The sequence below is a fragment of the Typopeltis vanoorti genome, chromosome 1 (assembly GCF_054136105.1).
Source record: "Typopeltis vanoorti isolate ZY-2024b chromosome 1, IOZ_Tvanoo_1.0, whole genome shotgun sequence".
NCBI classification, from domain to species: domain Eukaryota; kingdom Metazoa; phylum Arthropoda; class Arachnida; order Uropygi; family Thelyphonidae; genus Typopeltis; species Typopeltis vanoorti.
Genome location: NC_143549.1, coordinates 52,792,299 through 52,808,897, shown reverse-complemented (window position 1 = coordinate 52,808,897; position 16,599 = coordinate 52,792,299). Strand labels below are relative to the sequence as shown.

At 36.7% G+C, this 16,599-nt stretch overlaps 1 protein-coding gene across 2 annotated transcripts in view; it reads left to right on the top strand.

Moving 5' to 3' along the window:
- The first annotated feature begins 5,277 nt into the window (after positions 1-5,277).
- The window catches only part of LOC150109974 (synaptic plasticity regulator PANTS), a 38,478-nt gene continuing 27,156 nt past the window's right edge, over positions 5,278-16,599 (top strand). Inside the window, exon 1 of one of the 2 annotated variants that reach the window (XM_090416152.1) lies at positions 5,278-5,401. In XM_090416152.1, coding sequence (XP_090272278.1) covers positions 5,351-5,401 — 51 coding nt within the window. In that variant the 5' untranslated portion in view covers positions 5,278-5,350. The remainder of the gene's footprint in view (positions 5,402-16,599) is intronic. The other variant, XR_016550679.1, reaches the window with a different exon arrangement.

Sequence of the window (16,599 nt, the reverse complement as noted above, 5' to 3'; positions counted from 1 at the left end):
AATCACTTAGTCATATGTAAGTATTTGAGAAACATCCAAACTTGGGAAAATGATACCTTTGGAACAATACCGCAATTTACAGATGTGATTCACGTCATCTTCATGAAAGACCCCTTTGAAGAAAACTGGGATTTGTAGTAACCGTTCTCTGGGGGGGGGGGGATATTGCTCATCACGATAACATAGCATCTACGGGCTGAAATCTAAAGGACAAAGCACTCAACTATTTCAGTTTACAGTATTTACAGAAATTTCGTTCTTTGTGGTTTTTGTGTTTGTGTTGTGGTGTGGATATAAAATTCAACTATTTTGGATTTTTTTTTTGGAATATTCGTATTTAGAAGAGCCATTCTGGAAAGCTGTAAGTAATTCTAAATTATCATTAGAATTTCTAGAATACATACAAAAGGTTTTGTAATCCATTCAACTGTCCGTTTATTTTAATTTATTTATTTTAACATACCATAGAGACACCAGCATATAATTAAATTATTCAGAAAAGCATAGTACCAAGATGTTTCCATTATTGGAAAGAAATGTAAGTTAATTTTTTTTTAACTTAAACATAACAATTAATCATTGTAATTTCAATAATTAATGATCATATGTTTCGGTAAGCGTAATTCTAATACTGAATAGTTTTTATGCATTCGTGATATCTGTAAATTCCTATTTCTGCATATTGCATTGTAAATAATATCTGTGAAATAAACATGTAAACTTGAAAGAACAAACATGATGTGTTATGTATGTTTAAGTAAGATCACTTTCGAAATCGCCGTGAATTCACACACGATTTGTTTATTTATTTATTTATTGAACTTTAAGAACTTAATTTTAGACAAATCAAAATATTCGGATGAATTATGAATAAAATATGAATTAGAATTAGAATATGAATATAGAAGAAAATACAGATGAGCTATGGGAAAAAAGTGTGTGTGGTTGAGGGACACCATATATATAATTAAATTATTCAGAAAAGCATGATGGTTAAATTATTCAGAAAATCGTGATGGCGGCAGGGTTTCGATGCTCGAAACACTGCTGCCATCACGATTTTCTCTAAGAATTCTCACCCTTTAACAGGAAAGAAATACCCCATAATGTATTGGAAAATTAGTACAGCCATCTATAGAAAAAAAAAAAACTGTATGTTTGAGTGACATTAGTATATATAATTAAATTATTCAGAAAATCCTAAACACGGCCGCCATCGCGACTCTACTCTACTCTAAGAATTCCCACCCTTTAACAGAAGAGAAATACCCCATAATGTATTTGAAGTTAGTACACCCATCTATAGACAACCAAACAAAACATGACGACAGTGACGATGTGTGTCACCCTGGGAAAATTCCAAGATATCTTATCTCAAAAACATCGCCCACAATTCCATAGCCAAACCATGACACCATGTGATATCACAGAGAGACATATGTTCCCCAGAAATTTCCAAACACATAACGTCACGATTCTTATCTCTAAATATCACCCACAAGGCAATAAACGAACCAAAAACACCACATGATGTTTCTGACAGAAGGGGGGGGGAAGCGAAATTCCAAACATTCCAAAATCAATAACAACAAACATCCACGTCACGATTCCTTATATTATCTTGATCTTGATCTTGTCACTAGTGTCCCACCAATCACGACACTAATTCCTTATCCACTAATATGTCTCCCTTTTCCATTCAAAACAATAAATAGTGCACCACCAATCACAACACGAATCCTTATATCTACCATCACCCATAATTCCATACGCGAACCAAAACACAAGAACACACGTCACTGACACATATTCCCCCAGGGGAAATTCCAAACATTCCCATCTCATGACGTCACGCCCGCAATGACGTCATCATCTCACAACCAATCACGTCACGATTCCTTATCTTATCTTGATCTTGTCACTAGTGACTGGTATACTACTTGGCTGGGAATTCAGCAGAAGTGAACATCAAAATTAAAGATTTTCATTTTGTGCAACAGGTGTAGCACCTCATAAAGTACTGGATGTGGATTATACATAGGGGGAGGAGATAGCCTGTAAAGAGCTCAATGAGTCTGTATAAATTATACACTTTTGGTAGCAGTTTTCTTTTATACGCACAAGTACAAGCTGAATGGCATATAACTCTGCGGTATAATTACTGCAGTCTGGTGGGATCTGATTTGAGATAATAATGCCAGGAAATACCGCAGTACAGCCAGCAGAAGTATTAGTTCTTGAACCATCAGTATAGATGGGTAAGAAATCAACGTGTGCTGCTCTGTGTGCATTAAACAATTGCAGTTAAATGGATGATGGGGTATAAGATTTCTGTAACTGACAAAGTGAGAGGTGGCAGTATGGTGTACAAACCTGCCATGGAGGAATGTTGTTATGTTTAGTGTAGCTAATGATGTCAACATTTATACTAACAGCTTGCACGATTTCTTTAACACGCATACCAAAAGGATGTATAGCAGTTTGATGTGTGTGATATTGAGCTTCCCACTGCAGAGAGAAGATACTATTCCATGTAGGGTGATCTGGGATAGATTTTATTTTTAGGGCGTAATTAAGGGATAACTGTTTTCTTCAAAGTGATAGAGTCGGTTCATTTGCTTTAACATATAGACTTTGAATGGGTGATGTGCGAAAGGCACCAGTAGCTCTCCGTATACCTTGATGATGGATGCAATCCAGACATCGTAGGTTACTCTGTCTTGCAGAACAATAGACTTGGGCCCATAATCTAGCTTTGAGCATATAAGTGCACTATAAAGATGGAGCAATGAAGCTGGATCAGCACCCCACCCAGTAGAGGATAGAGTGCGAAAGAGGTTCAAAATTCTTTTGCACTTTTCTCTTAGTTGACGAATGTGTGCTAGAAATGTAAATTTTCTGTAAAAGATGAGTCCCAAAAACTTGGTTTCTGTAGCTACTGGAATAATAGTATGTCCCATTCTTAGTTCAGGATCTGGGTGATGAATGCGTTTTCGACAGAGGTGTACACAGACACTTTTTTCTGTTGAAAACCTAAATCCATTATTAAGAGCCCAGAGAGACATGATCAATTGCTTGCTGAAGTTGTTTTTCAATTACCCTCATGCTACGTGAGTGACAGTAAATTGTGAAGTCATCAACATATAGAGCATTGTTTACAGTGGGAGGAAGCTGTTCAATGATTGAGTTAATTTTCATAGCAAAAAGGGTCACACTTAAGACAGAGCCTTGGGGAACACCCTGTTCTCGATATGGTTGAGATAGCGTATTTTCCACTGGAAAGGTCTTCTGGACAGAAAGTTTTTAATAAATATATGGAGGTGTCCCTTGAGATCTAGGTTATAGAGGTCTTTTAATATGCCATATTTCCAGGCTGTCATAAGCTTTTTCCATGTCAAAAAAAAAGACAAGTTCTTGCTTAAGAAATGTATCTCTTATGCAAGTTTCTAAACGAACCAAATGGTCTAAAGTTAATCAATGTCCACAGAAACCACATTGTGTACTGGAGAGAAGATTGTTGCTTTCTAAATACCAGAGAAGTCTGGCATTAATCATTTTCTCTACTATCTTACAAAGACAGCTGGTCAGAGCAATAGGTCAGAAATTATTTGCTTCTGTTGGATCTTTTCTTGGTTTTGGGATAGCAATGACAATTAACTTATGCCAAGAATTTGGAAACTTTTCCTCTGCAAGTATTCTATTGTATAATAAAAGAACATCCATAGAGGATGATGGTATATGTTTTATCATTTCATGATGGATGTCATCAGGCCTTACTGCACTAGGGTAAGATTGTAGGTGAGCTCTTTTTAGTTCTTCCTTAACATATGGCTGATTATATGCCTGAAGAATGTTGGTAGAAAAATTAACCTTTGTTTCTCTTGCTGCTCTTTCAGTATTAAAAATTCAGAATATGAAGCTGTTACTGAAACTCTAGCAAAAGTTTCTCCCAAAGTATCTGCAATAGCTTTGGGATCAGCAATAACAGTTCCATTATGGTCTAAAGTAGACAAACGTGTTCTATATCTGCCTTTCATTTTCTGGATTTTAACCCATACAATTTTTGGACTGGTCATTTGATTAATTGATGTAGTATACTAGATCCATGGTTGTTTTTGAATCTGACGTCTTACATAATATGCTTTGGCTCGAGCACGCTTGAAAGCTATTAAGTTTGATGTGGTGGGGTATCTATGAAATATTCCCCAAGCTCTGTGTTGATCTTTTTTGGCTGTCTGACATTCTGGGTTCCACCAAGACTTTGGATAGACTGGAAACCGAGATGATGTTTTTGCAATGGAGGCTGTTGCTGCCTGGACAATGCATTCTGTTATATATATTTACAGCTTCATTGATAGGTGATTGACTGATGGCATCAGCATTAAATTTTGCAAGATGAGAGAAAGTTTTTCAGTCAGCCTGGTCAATTTTCCATAGAGCAGAAGGTTATTATCCCTCTTTATAAGACTTTACTATGATTCGCCACATTATTATTATTATTATTATTATTATTATTATTATTATTATTATTATTATTATTATTATTATTATCATTATTTGACACCTCCAGGGAGCCAAAGACTCATCGAGGTGTGCCAACAGCATCGAACGATTGGTCTCCTTCCAACTACTAACCGCTCCCAAACTTACTTAACTGAGCCATTAGTAGCAGAGGCTCTACCAATCGACCAACCTTTGCCGGCTGCGCGCAGATTTCGTCACCTGCCATTCTTGGGGGATCGAGAAATGGTGGAGAAGATTCAGAGACGAGTGTCTAAGCTGGTGACAAGTCTGTGGAATGTTTCCTATGAGAATAGACTGAGAGTGTGTTAGTTGCAGATTTTAGTTTATAAGTGGAACAGAGCGGATATGATAGAAAGTTATAAGTTACTAAAAGAGTACTACAAGTTTAACACAGAAGAAATTTTTCAAGACATGGAGAGTAGGGAGAAACTGCGGGGGAGGGTCTCACTTGGAAGCTGTGTGCGGAATAGATTGTTATCTTGGAGAGCCTTGCATGAGTGGAATCGACTGCCAGAGGTGGTTGTCATTGCACCAACAGTGAATAGGGTTAAGGAAGTGTATTATAAGTATTGAGTTAATGGATAGAGTGGATCTCCCGCAATGAATCTTTTTAACTCCGTGGAGTGCCGATATAAATAATAATAATAATAACTACAACAACAATAATAATAGTTAAAATTTCATCATGGTCTGAATGAATAAATTCTTATTCGTTTTCGTCCACATGACGGCGCCACATTACTCACCCTCTTTCTGTGCTATGAGAATTTGTGACTTTTAGGTTTGTGCAGTGTTTTGATATTTTTATGTAGAATTTGTGCAGATAATGGAATGTGAAGTTTTCGATGATGCTGCGCTTCCTGAAGATTCTTGGCTGGTATATTTTTCAGTAAATTCCATTGGTAAACTACGCACGACTGTGGCACATACAAGTGCATAAAGTTCATGCTTTTTTCATTAATTTGTTTATAAACATGCCTGTCTTTAAAAAAAAAAAAAAAGTGGAGCTTACAGTTCGTGCACTCAATGCTAGGACTGTTAATAGAACATTAAGTTTTTTTTTTTTTCTTTCATAAATGAGCTAATCACATTTATAATAATATAATCGTAAAGTGATTATTATTATTATTACGGGCAACTCCAAGGAGTCCTTAAGACTCACCGAGGGAGTCCCTAAACATCATGGCAAGAATAACTATTCAACATTCACAGTCATGGCACCCACAACAGACTCTGGCAGCTTATATTACTCATTTACCACTCTCCAATTAAAAAACCTAGCTCTAACACCCTTGCTAACCACACTCTTGCCCAGCTTCCATGGATCGCCCCCTAGTCCTCCCACCACCAGTCCTATTCTCAAAAATATCTTCTGAATTAATCTTATAGAAATCCTTCAGTAATTTGAATGTCTCAATCATATCACCCCTTTTCTGCCTATCAACCAATTTCCACAACCCCAAATCTTCAACATGTTCTCATAAGGTTCATTCCATAGACCTGCTATCATCTTGGTCACTCGTCTCTGGATCCTCTCCACCTTTTCCCCATCCATAAGAAGCCCTGGCACCTATATCTGGGCAGAGTAGTCTAGATGGGGCCTTATCAAGGCCCGATACAGAGGAACAATAACCTGTTTGTCTCTGCTTGTTAAAGTATTTTTCAGCAACCAAGTGATTTGATGAGCTGATTTAGCCACTTTTGCAATGTTCCCCCTAAACTTCAACTCCCTATCCACCAACACTCCCAAATCCCTGGCCTCGTCAATCTCCTGGAGTACAGTTCCACCAATGTGGTATACTGCTGCTAATCTTTTCACCCAAAAATGCATAACTTTACATTTTGCCACATTAAATTGACATCCATTCTCCTTAGCCCAGTCCTCCAGTCTATACAAATCATCCTGCATCATTTTCATTCACTATTGCTCTACCCAACTTTGCATCATCAGGAAACAAATGAACAGTTCCTCTCAGATCCTTTCCTATATCGTTAATGAACAAATTAAATAGTAGTGGTCCAAGAACAGAACCCTGAGGCACACCACTAGTCACGATATCTTATTAGTTTTAAGAAGATATCTTATTAGTTTTCCTAATACTTGATGGGTAATATTATAATTGATCTCGTAATGAGGCTTAGAACTTGAGAATTTTTTATATGGGCTTTTTCAAGTGAAGGTGAGTTAGCCTGTTTCATATGTAGGTAACAGTTTTTTTTTTTGTCACGCCCGGGAACTCTGGGTTTTTCATCCCACTTACAGGCATATTGGCAGAACCAGTGCTTGATCGAGGGTATGTGGTGCACCTAGGACAGTTTTATCAATGCATTGTAAGACAAGACAGGCATCATAAAATTCTTTATTGTTAAAAATAGTTTATAGTTATTGCTAAAAAAGTTCATATAGAGCATTTTGGGGGCACTGCACATACCACCAATGCTTCGATTCTCTGGTCCGCTTTGATACTGTTACTTTTTTTTTTTATGATGTTGGCTCCCCAAAGCCATTGCGCTCCTAGGCCGGTGCCTCTTGTGCCTACGCCTAGAGCCGGCCCTGATCAGAACACATGCACAATTTACAGTCAAAAAATAGTGTTGGTGATGTTAGGTAGATGTTCTATGTAGTGGGAGAATTAAGTAGTAGGGGAGATGTTCAGGTGTGTATAGCTGTATGGAGTAGAGTGTTCTTCTGTGATGAGTCCTTGGACTAATAATGTCACTTAATAATATTGATAATAAATAATAATTAGCTTCTATGAAGTCTTAGAGAATTGTAGGCAGCCATGCCATATACTGTCACAATGCTATCATAACTCACTCATCTCACAAATGTATTTTTGTCTGTTAACTACATATTTTTTCTGGTCTTTTAAAACATCTAATAAATAAAGATGCGTTGTTTTCTAGAAAGAATTTGAACCTAGATGTTTCCATCGAAAGGGTATTGGTATTATTTTGGTAGGATTGGTAGGATTTTTGCATAACATAAATTTAACAGTTTTGATTTTAAAAGGTATTAGCAATATCATTCTAATTCATTCTGATTTGAGACTGCGTGTGGTTTGTACGTAGGTGGCATACTGGATATTGTAAACTCTCCGACTTAAATTGAATTTTTCACCATTTCCAATACATAGTGCATTTGTCATGTTGCTGATCAATTTGTTGTTGAAAAAAGTTTATAAAAAAAAATCACCTTTGACTTTCAACCTCATGAATACGGCACATACAAGTGCATAAAGTTTCTGCTTCTTTTGTTAATTTGTTTATAAACATGCCTATTTTAAAAGAAACAACAAAAAGTGTGGTACTTCGAATCTTGCCATGGGCATGGACATTTGTGATTGTCTTTAGATGAATGAATTTCATCATCCAGTGTGAGACCACTGCTCATTTAATGGAGGCTCATTTATATATATATATATAAAAATGAGCTAATCACAATACTAAAGTGCTCATAAAATGGCATTTTATTAGTTTTCTCTAGTGGTTAATGGGTATTATTATGATTAATCTCATAAGAAGTCTTAGAACATCAGCTAAGCTATCAGCTAACGCCTTTTTATTCCCGTATATGGGGAGTAGGCGAGGCCATTTAGCCCTATCTAACTTTTTGGAGACTGAGTGGGCAGTTCAATCTCCACTGGTATCCATTCAGAGATAGATGGCCCAAGGCTATCACTAATTAAGCGGTACACAGTGAAGAGAGACGGCTCAAATGTGCTGCCATTTCGTGGTCCCTAACCCTAACACAATATATTTAATGTCTGAAAATAATGTGGGTTCTACGGTCGATTTTCTTGAGTTTACGGGAGGAAAAACCCGCTTGCCCGTGCCAGAGATCGACTAACTCCAGAACCGGTCGAAGAAAGACTTAGAAATATTTCCTCTAGTCGCCGACTAGACTCGAAACCAAGTCTTCCTTCATGCGGCCAAGCGCCGTGGTATGCAAATGCCACATCCACTGAGCTAACAGGCTTAAAATCTTTATATGGGCTTTTCAATTGAAGGTAAGTAAACCCATCTCATATGGAGGTAACAGTTTTTTTTTTTTTTACTCCCAGAAACTCAGATTTTTCATTTCACATACTGGCAAATTGGCCATCAGAACGCATGCAATTTACAGACAAAAAAAAAAGAAAGGAAAAAAAAAAACTGTTGTTAGTGATGATGGTTGTTGTATGTAGTGGGAGAGATGTGAACAATGGTATTCAGTTGGTAATTTTTATTTTATTTTATTTTTTTTGGAGGGGATACAGGAGTATATTTCAAGGATATCTCTGATGCGTGAAATGTATTGTAATTGTAAAGTTTTAATAGATTTCAGGTGCATAGATTGACAGTAATGTTTCTTGTTGTTTGCAAAATGTTGCAACGTCAGCATCAAAATGAATACAGTGGTGATCATCACTTTGCTATATTCCTCATTGTCTATGAATGCGAAAAGAAAAATATCAGACATGGAAGAAGGATAGCCAACCAGACTGACTGGCCTTCTTCCATTGTTGGCCAAGTAGTTAGCATATCTGCTCTCCATCCAGCAGGCTTTGGGTTCGAATCTTGCCATGGGCATGGACATTTGTGATTGTCTTGAGATTCATCACCCAGTGTGGGACCACTGCTCACTTAATGGAGGCCTGAAGTGACTTGAAAAAATTCCATGTTTGGTCTCTAGAGCAGAATTTCTATGTAAAAAAACTAAATTCAAAAGTACAAAATATATATAACATTTAATCTTGCCATATACATACATGGATAGTTGTGATTGTCTTTAGGTGGGAAATGAATTTCATCATCTGGTGTGAGACCTCAGTTACAATTGTTGCTGCACAGCTGTGCAGCAACAATTTAGTGTGTGCCAGAGTCATTTGCATTCTACATTATGCTATGTGGAGATGATGTTATATGTAATAGTACATTTTTTTAATGGTTAAAAACAAAAGTCAGAATTCACATTATTGGAACATTTTAATGAGAGAGAGGGAGATACTGTGTAAAGATGTTTTATTAGAAAGATGACTAACGAAAGTTCAATTGTTTTAATTGTTGAGCGACGTGAAAGTGAGCACTTTTAAAGTGTTTCACAATCATCATGTAATGCAAAAATTTTCTGTGCACAGCAATAGCAAGTAAGTGCATCTGTCAAAAAATAAAAATAAAATAAAAAAATTAAAGGAAGCCCGCAAATGTACTATAGTTTTACAAAAACCTTTTGTGAGTGGGAACTTCATAAAAAAAGAGAGGAGTTGGGAGAGAGTAATGTTAATTGTGATTCATCTAAGGACAGAACTATAGGTGTTTATCAAGATGAACTACAGCTTTAGTGAAAATGGCAATGAGATTGTTTTTATCAAGCTTACTGCAGCCAAAACATTATATACATATATATATATATTTATTTATTTATTTTATTTGTATGCAGATTCACTAGGTTTATGAACATGTTCAATAATTTTAATGACTTAAACTACCGAGATAATTAAGAATTAAAGTATTAAACTTTTATTCTTAATTATCTCGGTGGTTTAAGTCATTAAAATTATTGAACATATATATATAATTTATTTATTCCACAGATGAGATGTACAAGAACCTATAGCACATCATAAATTTAGTTTAATCCTTTATCCAAGTGTAAGCAAACAAAGTTTGCACCTGAAGTATCTTCAAGACTGATGCAGCTTGTGGTAAAGGTGGACTAAGCTCTCATCACTTGTCTTAGTATTTCCATAATGCAAAGCCCATCTCCTTGCAGACGTATAATGCTATGCATGAAGGGAAGGTCCACTACCTAGACTAGTTTTGACCTTCATTGCTGAGAGGGGTGATGGTGGTAGAGTTTGTGAATGTATCTGCCTGTATGAGTAGGTTTTCTATATACAGCGAAAGAAAGGCTACCATTAGGAAGCCGTATTACTAAGGTGTCTAGGAAGGATAAAGTATTGTTATTTTCCTCTTCCATCGTAAAATGAGCCATAGACTCTTCCCCTCTAAAACCTTCTATCTGGCTAAGATATGTAGATGATATGTTTTCTATTTGGCATCATGGCCCAGACACATTAGATTCTTTCCTCAGTCACTTCAATAGTCTACATCCAAGAATCCAGTTAACAATGGAAAAGGAAAATAACAATAGTTTACCCTTCCTAGACACCTTAGAAACACGCCTTCCTAATGGTAGCCTTTCTTTCTCTGTATATAGAAAACCTACTCATACAGGCAGATACATTCACAAACTCTCCCACCACCACCACCATCCAGCTCAGCAATATGGCATTATTAAAACTCTTACCGATAGAGCCCACAATCTTTGTTCCAGCCGAACTCAAACACACACACACACACACACACAACACCTTCCTTTCCAATGGCTACAGTGACTACAGAATTAAAAAAATAATCAAGTCCTTCCCCATTTCCTGACCATCTCTTCAGAAGGACTTCAGAAATGCCATCACCATACCCTACATCCATGGTACATCAGAAAAAATAGCCAGATCATTAAAAAAGTACAACCTCCATATAGCTTTTAAGCCCCACCATAAACTTGCTACCCTTATTCGTTCCACCAATGACCAGCTCCCTCCTCTCTCGGTGCCTGGAGTATATATATAGAGTACCTTGTTCTTGTAAACTGGCTTACTTCGGACAGACAAGTAGATCAGCAGTCATCCGGTTAGAAGAACACAAGTCATACATCTGCAATCATGAATATGGTCAATCTGGCCTTGCAGCCCATGTTCTGGATACAACCCACAGGATCTCCTGGAAAAACACCATGCTATACCATAGTAAATTTAAAAAAAAAAAAGACTATTCTTTGAATCTGCATTTGCACTCAAGAATTAACCGAATTTAAACAAATATGGTTGCATTAAACTTCCCAAAATTTGTGAAACATTAATTATCACAGATCCCTCTTTACATCCTAGGCCACCTGCAAATGCCCATAGAGGGCGCACCGCCTAGATAGGACTTTAGTTTCACTCACTATTGTATTATTAGTGTGTGTGTTGTTACTAAAAGTTTTTTTTTTTTTTTTTGTAATTACTGAAGATGTTTCTGTGACGGAAACAAAATATTGGAAGTATTAAAATTATTTTTAATCCTTTCTCAGTGCTGATAATATTCCATTACACCTCCAACATGCATTATGAAAGTAACTTATGTTCTTCTATTCCTATATCCTCATGTTCTTTCTTGTGGTTATATCAGTTGCTTTAATATCGTTTTTGCTCTAGGTGTTTATCATTACTTTTCAGAATCCCCCTTGTTTAAGATGTTACTTTTCAGTAACATCTTAAACACAGTATTTCTTCCCTGTTATACTCAATGTTAATAAACCTGTGGAAATGGAGATGATTTTGTCTCATACATATGTGCAAAGGAAACTAAAGGTGCAACGACATTATTGAACAACAATTGTGACAATTTTGTAACAGAGAGTTTTTGGAAGATAAAAGGAGAGAAAGATGGTGATTCATAAAGGGAGAGCCAAACAGTGGAGTCAAACTGTTGGCTAATTTCTGTTTCAGAAGCAGTGGTGAAGGTGGTGAAAAGGTTGATTCAAGTGTACAAGACTGGATTGATGAAAATAGGAATTTCTTTGAAGATAGGTTATTTTAAAGGGATATTTCTCTATTCAAATTTCCATATTTGTAGTGATTCGTGTTGAATCACTACAAATTCATCATCATCAAATTCCTGCCATGTACCCTCAAAGGGTGTACAGGATATGATAGTACTACATGAAAACAATTACATCATTACTGACTTCCTGTCTACAATTTTCCTCCAAATCAGTCTGTAACTTGTTAAGACTCCAACATTATCAGATCTTATATTTCTATCGTCTAAGGCACTTTTTACCGTATCAATCCACCTATATCTTGGTCTTCCTCTGGGTCATTTTCCTGCCAACCTGGCAGAGAACACTTGTTTTGCTAATCTTTCTTCGCCCATTCTGTTTATTTACCTGAGATTAGCTCTGCTAATGCATTCCTGGATGTTGACAATGTGAAGTTCTTTCCTAATCTCCTCGTTTTTAATATGATATTGCCATTGATGCCATCTGTTCACGCCTATAATCTTTCTCAGGACTCTCATATCTGCGGTCTCTAGTCTTTGGTCAAGTGTTTTACTTCTGACCCAGCTCTCAGATCCATAAGTTAAAACTGGTTTGAACACTGTCTTGTATACAGCTAATTTAGTGTTCCAACTAATTTCTCTCTTATTCCATATGAATTTATTCAATTGACTTCCTACCATACCACCTTTGCTGATTCTGTTGTCTATTTCCATATTTAATTTACCATCTTCAGTAAAAATTGTGCCTAAGTAGCTGAAATGTTTCACTTGTTGCACAGGTTCTCCATTCACAACACAGTTGACATTTTCAATGATTCTGCCTATTTTCATTGTCTTTGTCTTTTTATTGCTGACCTTCATACCATATCTATTACAACAGCTATTCAATTTAGTCAGAGAATCTTGCAGACTTGTAGCGGATTTATTTAGAAGTATAACATCATCTGCATAAAGCAAAGAGCTGACATTAACATCTCCAATTTTGATATCATGTTTAATACCACTTTCTTTCATAATGTGATCCATATAGATAATGAATAACAGACGGGATAATGTACATCCTTGTCTCACACCAGATTTAACATTAAACCATCTTCTTGTACTTCCTTCATTTCTAACTGCTGACTTACAACTCAAATAAAGACTAAGTATTGCTTGATATAATGCCCCATTGACACCATATAACTGTAGTGTATTGAATAGCTTCTCTCTTGACACCTTGTCATATGCCTTTTCCAAATCGACAAAACTTAAATACAGATCTCTGTTATATTCCGTGCTTTCTCGACTGTTTGTCGTAAAGTGAAGATCTGATCCTGACAGCCTCTATTTGGCCTGAATCCAGCTTATTCTTCACCAAGCTTTTCTTCCACAATTCTTCTCAACCGTTTCTCAAGTATACTTGCATAGATCTTGCCAGGAACACTCAGTAGGGAAATACCTCTGTAATTCTCATATTCAATTTTATTTCCCTTTTTATATATGGGTACTATGAGAGCTCTACTCCAATCATCGGGAATTCGTCCCTCTGTTCAGGCTTTCTGAACTATGCAGTGCAGCCACTGTAAGACTCTTATACCACCATACTTCAGCATTTCTGGTCGAATATCATCTACTCCTGCTGCCTTTCCACATTTCAAGCCTTTGATGGCTTTTTCAACTTCAAGTATGGATATGTATTCCTGACTGCATGCCTGGTCAGTGTTTTTTACCACTGTGCTGTCATCACTGCTTGTTTCATTTAGCAGTTTTTCAAAGTAATTACTCCATACTTCAAGGATATCTTTTTCTCCCGTTTTCATGTCACCTTTATCATCTCCTTTTACAGCACTCTTTCCTTTATTCGTAAGCTTCTTCAACGACCTCCAGAATATTTTGCCACCTTCTTGATATTTATTTTCTATATTCTTGCCAAAGTCCTCCCATGACTTTTGTTTAGCTAGTTTTACACAGTGTTTAGCATTCTTGCATTTGTCTCTGTAGTCTCTAAGAGCACAAGCTGACTTATTTGCCAGGAACTTTTGATATGCTTTCTTCTTTTCCTTCACTGCCTCTTTAACTTCCTGTGTCCACCAGGGAGCTCTGATTTTTTTATCCTTGCAGACAACCTCACCACATGCCTCTGTGGCAGAATCAATCAGTGTTTTCTTCAGAGTTTGCCACTGAATCTCCAAGGTTTGATTCCTGTTCACAAACTCTTTCATTTTTTCTTCAATAATCTTTGTGTATTTTAGTCTACAGTTCACATTTGAGAGCTGCTCAACTTTTATTCGCTTTAGAAATTTCTTACATGTTATTCTTTTCGGTATGAAATTCAATTTTATCCTGCTCAAGACTAAATAGTGATCACTTCCAATTTCAAATCCTCTGTACACTCTGGTGTCCTGCACCAGGGAGAAAACATCACTATCAATAATAACATAGTCAATGAGACTTTTCTTATTCCTTGCATCTTCTCTCCATGTGAATTTGTGCACATTTTTATGATGTTGGAACATGGTGTTAGTAATAACCAGCCCATGTCCTGAGCAGATCCTACAGAAATCCAACAGATATTTGCCATTATTATTAGCTTTGATCTTTTCTCCAAATTTTCCCAAAATATTTTTGTATATCTCACAATCATTTCCTACTCTGCTATTTAGATCCCCAACAAGGACCAACTTTTCCTTTTTCATTGGGTCAGTTGCTTTTTCTAAAGCCTCAAAAAATTCCTCCACTTCTACCTTAGTAGAACCTTCTGTGGGACCATAGGCACAAATTAGTCTCATTGTCCAGTTCCCCATTCTCATATTTGCCCACATTACTCTACTTGAGACTGACTGCCATTCAAGAAGATTAGCCTCGTATTTTGTGTTGAATACTATGGCTACTCCTTCTTTTCCTTGATTGTCATTGCCTGAATATAACATTTTGTATTTATTGCTCAGAAAGATCTAACCAGTTTTTGTCTTTTTTGTTTCAGTCATCCCTATTATGTCGATCTGGTACTTATCTAATTCCTCAGCCAGCTCCATTTCTTTGCCATTCAGGCTTCTTATGTTGATAGTACCGATCTTTAACCCTGGTGATGATGTTGAGCTGGGGTTTATTTTCAGATTTGTTCCAGTAGCTGACTTTTTGCTGTTCACCGTGGTTCCCTGGCAAAAACAACAGGGGCCTTGTTTAACCGGGCGACGCCCCAGCCGGCATGAAATTTTGTCATGTCGTACCATTATTTTTTAATTTGGTTTAACCAATAAGAATACAATTTGGTCGGCTAAATCCCAAATTGCCAGCCCATCCTTGTTCGTTCAGTATCCAAGTAGATACCCAACAGGGTGCACCACGAGAAGGTGAGGATTGGACATTAGGTCAGAAGCCCTGGTTGGTTCTCCGCATTCCTTTAAAGGCTATGTGGAGGTCTCCTCTCATTTATACAGCTTTGACCCTTAAGCACCCGTACAAATTCTGGAAATAAAAACCATGTAGAAGCAGGGATGAAATAGATAACTTAGTGATTAAATTGCTATTATTATTATTATATCATTACCACTACTACTTAATCTGGCATTAGTAAGGTGGTGGTGTCACAGTTATTTCTTTCTATATGTTTGGGGTCTGTGACACCCCACCTTACTAATGTCGGGTTAATCATCCACTGTCTCCACTACTTAATTCTCCAGCTGCACACAATGACATTCCTAGTATCAACACACACAACACTGCTACCATCAGCTCTCAAAGATACCGCTACCATCAACACACAATGCCAACTACTGCCTGCCACCACAAACAATAGTATTTTTTGTCTGTAAAGTGTCTGATTTCATGGCAAATTTGCCTGCATGTGGGATGAAAAATCTGAGTTCGTGGAAGAAAAACTCCTGGTACATGCATATGATATAAGCCAATTCACCTGCAATTGAAAGAGTCCATACAGTTGTCCATTCCCCTTATCCACAGGAGATACATTCCAAGACCCATCCGCAGATACCTGAAAAATAGATGCCTGTGATAAAGCTGAATTTATAAATTAGGCATAGTAAGAGATTAACTACAATAATAAAATAGAACAATTATAACAGTTTACTTCAATAAAAGTTATATAAATGTGAATGGAATCTTAGCAACCTAAGCATATGGTTTTTTATTATTTATTTATTATATTATGAAGTCACCTTTCACCTTTTCACTTAAAAGGCAGACTTTATGGTATATCTGAATTGCCAGCATCACTGCTCTCTGTGCTTTAGGACCATAAAATAAGGGTTACTTGGACACGTGCACTGCGATACCACAACAGTCAATTTGATAACTGAGAACTACTCAGAACGGCATGCAGTTTAAAACTTAGGAAATGTTGATTTCTGGAATTTTCCATTTAATTTTTTTGGACAGCAACTAAGTGACTAATGGGCAGGTAGTGATAAAATATATATTTTACTTAAAGCTTTGTGATTTTTGTTTCTACATTTTTTTTTACTCCAGAAGATTTCCAAAAACCAG